This window comes from Nicotiana tomentosiformis, chromosome 6 (assembly GCF_000390325.3).
Source record: "Nicotiana tomentosiformis chromosome 6, ASM39032v3, whole genome shotgun sequence".
NCBI lineage: Eukaryota > Viridiplantae > Streptophyta > Magnoliopsida > Solanales > Solanaceae > Nicotiana > Nicotiana tomentosiformis.
Window position 1 is genome coordinate 29,429,329 of NC_090817.1, and position 4,196 is coordinate 29,433,524.

Consider the following 4,196-nt stretch of genomic DNA (forward strand, 5'->3'; position numbering starts at 1 on the left):
GGAAGAAGAGGAAGAGGAGGAAGAGCAAGAAGAGGAAGAGGAGTAGGAGGAGAAAGAGAAAAAGGCCTGAAGTTATTTAAACTTTGGGTACTAGTTTTAAAAAAATTAAAAAGTGGGTACATGTTAAATGAGAGCGACCAAATAGGGCACCCCGTGCAATTTTCACGTCAAATTGGAGTAAATACCTAGCCTAATTCTTTGAAGGAACTAACTTTGGTTGTTCCCAATTGATCATGCGCATATATGTCCAGTCCACTTATTAAAACTTGGCGAATAAGGCGGATTATTGATGGATTAAATTTGACACTCATACTATGAACCTATACATGCTGAAGTTGCATACCTCTGCACTTGGAATATATTAATCTTACCTGCTTTGTTTGGGAAGTAAGTGTAAACTACCAAAAAGAACAAGAAGATAAAAAGAAGGGAACCAGCAGAAAAGTTTGGAATGAAATGAGAAGTGTGGGAGAAAGGAAATTTATCAACTTTATCTTAGTTAAACCTAATAAGTGGCCCCCCAAAAAACAATTCTATTCTTATATGCAATTTTCTTATCTCTTCTCCCACTCTCAATGAAGAGTTTATTACACTTTCCTTTAGATTATTTCCCTTTCCCAGTTTAATCACGATATTTTGTTCAATCTTCTTGTTGAGCATGAAGATAGATAAACAAACAGAGTCAATTTCTGTTTATTCTTTTCCAAAATCAGAAAGAAATCAAAAGGTTGACATCAATACTCCATGGAACTTAGAATGCCAAATAGAGTAACTTATATAACCCCCAAGCTTGAGGGTGCGGGACGAAAGAAGGGAGTTAAAAAATTACTGAATCCACTCTGCAGGACAAAGCCAAGGTGAAGAAACATTCAATAGAAATGAAACCTAAAGAAGAATCTCATTTGCTCAAAAAATGTGGAGGCAAATAAATTTGTAAAGAAAAACCTCTACAAAAGCATAAAGAAGAATAGCAGGAGAGCAGGTACAGTACTGGAGTTAAGACATGAAGTTACACCAGTTAAACAGAAAAAACTTTAAGGAATGTATCAACAGCCAAAAATGAGAACTGCTCCTCAATTGCACTGTTGGGAGTTCAGCGCTGAATCTGTATCCTCTTGTCTCTAATGGGCAATTCAATGGGTTTCTGAGCCTCATGAGGATGTTCAGGACCTTTGTACACCTTAAGATGGGTAAATAATTGTCTACCAAGCTGCACAAACAGAAAACTTAATAAATTTAGATTGAGAGTATATCAAATGTAAAGTATGTTAAAAAACAAAATCTATATTACTTGTTATCAGTGATTCAAAGCAAAGCAAGTGCAATCGCTACCAAGTCTGACAACTAAATGAACTTTTCAATTTCTTGAAACGAGGAGTATATGCACACAAATAAGTAACCCTGAACCATGAGAACATTGGTGTTGCAAAATTCCCATCTGCCACTGTTTAGAAGGAAACTGAAACTATAGCCATGTTTAAAAGGAAACTGAAACTATAGCCATGCAGAATTGGTGTAAAATTAAGGGTAAGAAATCCGTTAACCCATTCCTTTCCCACAACCCAGCATTCAACGTGTAAGTCTTTTATGCAGAGGCGAATCCATATACAAAATCATTGGCTCCAAATGGAGACGGTTTATATGTGAGTATATGTGTGCATAGAAATAATACACACACGCGCGAGTCTATTATAAGTTCCATGGATGATACAGGAGATGAGAGTTATTTATGGAGTACCTAATATCAGATAAGTGATACTCTTGTCCCCAACATTATATGTAAATTGCCAAACATTTAGGCTAGTTAGTATGGAACGGAACTCTATGAATAGTAAAGCATACTGACCCTCCCTTTGGGAAGCATTCCACGGACAGCATGCTCAATGATTCTTTCAGGAATTCTCTGTTGAAGTTGATCAAAAGTCTCCACTTTCATCCCACCAGGTCTACCAGAGTGCCTCCTGTAAAGTTTTTGGGTCCTTTTCTTCCCAGATACAGCAACCTTCTCAGCATTAACCTTTTCGTGTTCAAGTAAAAACATAATTGCTCAGACATCAAACCGTAATAGCGGATAATTTACAGTTAAAGAGAGCAGGAAAGTGTTAGTCATATCATGCTATCTCAGACACCAAAATGAAGGATAAGGACTTCATAGGACCTAGAACTCTTAAAGGAAAAGGTGGGGTCCTAATGCTCTTTTTCCTAACGGTAGAAGATAAATTAACATGCTTTTAGTACAGAAACTTACCACTATGACAAATGCACCCATGTCAACACTTGGAGTGTATGTCGCCAGATTCTTCCCTCTCATATGTATCGCTATAGTTGATGCCATTCTTCCAAGAATTAAATCTGTGGCATCGACAATATACCAAGGTTTGTCTGTGTTCACATGGTCAGCAGCCTTGGGATACCATGTCTCATTCCAAATGTCCTACAGGAGGAAACAAGAATAAATTATTTTCCATATCTTAACCATTCAACAATGCAAAAATGTTCATAATCTAATGTTTTAACAGAAACTATGCTCATTGATTAATAAAGAAATTCATACCGAACCACTAAATTATGGATATCTTTAAATACTCAAGCCAATATTGCTATCAGAGCTTTTATTTTATTCTCCGCAATGTGGGAGATAGTTGCAATACTTTAGATCGATATGACCCTAGAAGCATCATTGGATCTTTTGACACAACACCAACACTACATGTGATTTGTTTTTATTATTGCTTAAACCTTAAACAAAAGCCAATGATATTTTCAAGTCACTGCTGGTTGACTGCCAAAGTAAACTATCTATCCTGGAGACGGATAGAATTAATTAGAACTTAGCTCCTCATGCACTTCTGCAGATGAGCTAGCAACATATCTCCTACAAAAGGAGAATCCTAATGCAGAAATGTGTAGACCAAAAAGAAAAAAATTGTCAAATGAAATGGAGCAAAAGAGGTATAACCTACCGCCTCTGTTCCAGTTTAGTTTATGTGATTCTATTTCCTTTTCAGTCCGTTTCAAAAACAATGACCTCTTTTTAAATTTAGAAACAAATTTAACTTATATTTCTCAATTTTAACCTTATAGCCACACAAATATTTTCGGACCACAAATTTCAGAACTATTATAACCAACAAATGTTATGGCATACCACAAGTTTCAAATCCGTGCTCACTCAAATAGTTTCACATAAATTGAAACTAGAGAGTATAAAGTATAACATACTGGAAGCAAATAACCTAGTTTGAATTCTACAAATAGAGTTCCCATTCATCGTAAAGTTACTAAATTGTACTAAAAAGCTGGAAAAAAGAGAGGAATAAACAAAACTAGCAATTGTTCAGTTCTGCTAAAAAGAAAAAATTTGAGTAAAACAAGTAAGATAAAAAACAAAAAGAAAAAGGGAGAAATTTTTAGTTTACAGGGCCGTCAATTTCAGACTCCTCGAACATCCATCGTTGGTCAAGAGGAATGTAGGCGGCAGCTTTGTCTTGGCAACGAATTTGGGCCGTCCGATTGGTCCTGACGAGGGGTGATAATTGAAACGACGGCTTCGATAAGGCTGCCATTGAGAAACCCAGAAATGGGGTTTTCTTTGGGGAAGAAGAAAAGGATTTTGGTGAAGTGGAAGTGAACATTAACGAAGAGGAAGAGCAGTGCGTAGCCATTGCCATTATCTCTGAGTTCTCGGCTCTTTGGCTATCGGTTGAAATGGTAACACTGTCTACAAGTAGATAAGGGAAAATAAAAGAAAAAAGTATATTTATTTTTGCAAAATGATGTTGGGATGGCATCCCCTTTTAAAGGCTATCTTTCTTCCTTCCGTTTATGCAATGGTGTTTTATGAATTAATTTCACATATTGTTACCGAAATTGTTCGCTATAATACTAAAATCATAGTAGTAATGTTTTATTTTATCACTTTAAATAATTAAATTTTATCCATATTAAAGTAATCAATTTTTTATCACATTAAAGTAAATAAATTTTACCCACTATGATGTTCAAACTTACCCATCAAAATCAGTATATTGTTATAAGTAAAATTTCATTAGTTTTGTGTTATAATGGGTAAAGTTCAATATTTTAATATGATAAAAAAAATTAGTGGGGTTTTTTTTACGGTAAAGAAAGTTCAATTACTTTAACACGAGAAAAGATAATATTATGACTTTACTATCATAGTGTTTAAAATTCAA

General features: G+C 35.1%; 1 protein-coding gene across 1 annotated transcript; it reads right to left on the reverse strand.

The window, feature by feature from the left end:
• Positions 1-873: 873 nt before the first annotated feature.
• LOC104088857 (large ribosomal subunit protein uL13c) lies at positions 874-3,770 on the reverse strand. Its single transcript, XM_009593599.4, has 4 exons — positions 3,420-3,770; positions 2,249-2,434; positions 1,847-2,017; positions 874-1,210 (listed from the first exon to the last, which is right to left on the reverse strand). Exons 1-4 carry the CDS (start codon positions 3,669-3,671, stop codon positions 1,094-1,096), a joined length of 726 nt encoding a protein of 241 aa, XP_009591894.1. The 5' UTR covers positions 3,672-3,770; the 3' UTR covers positions 874-1,093.
• Positions 3,771-4,196: the final 426 nt, after the last annotated feature.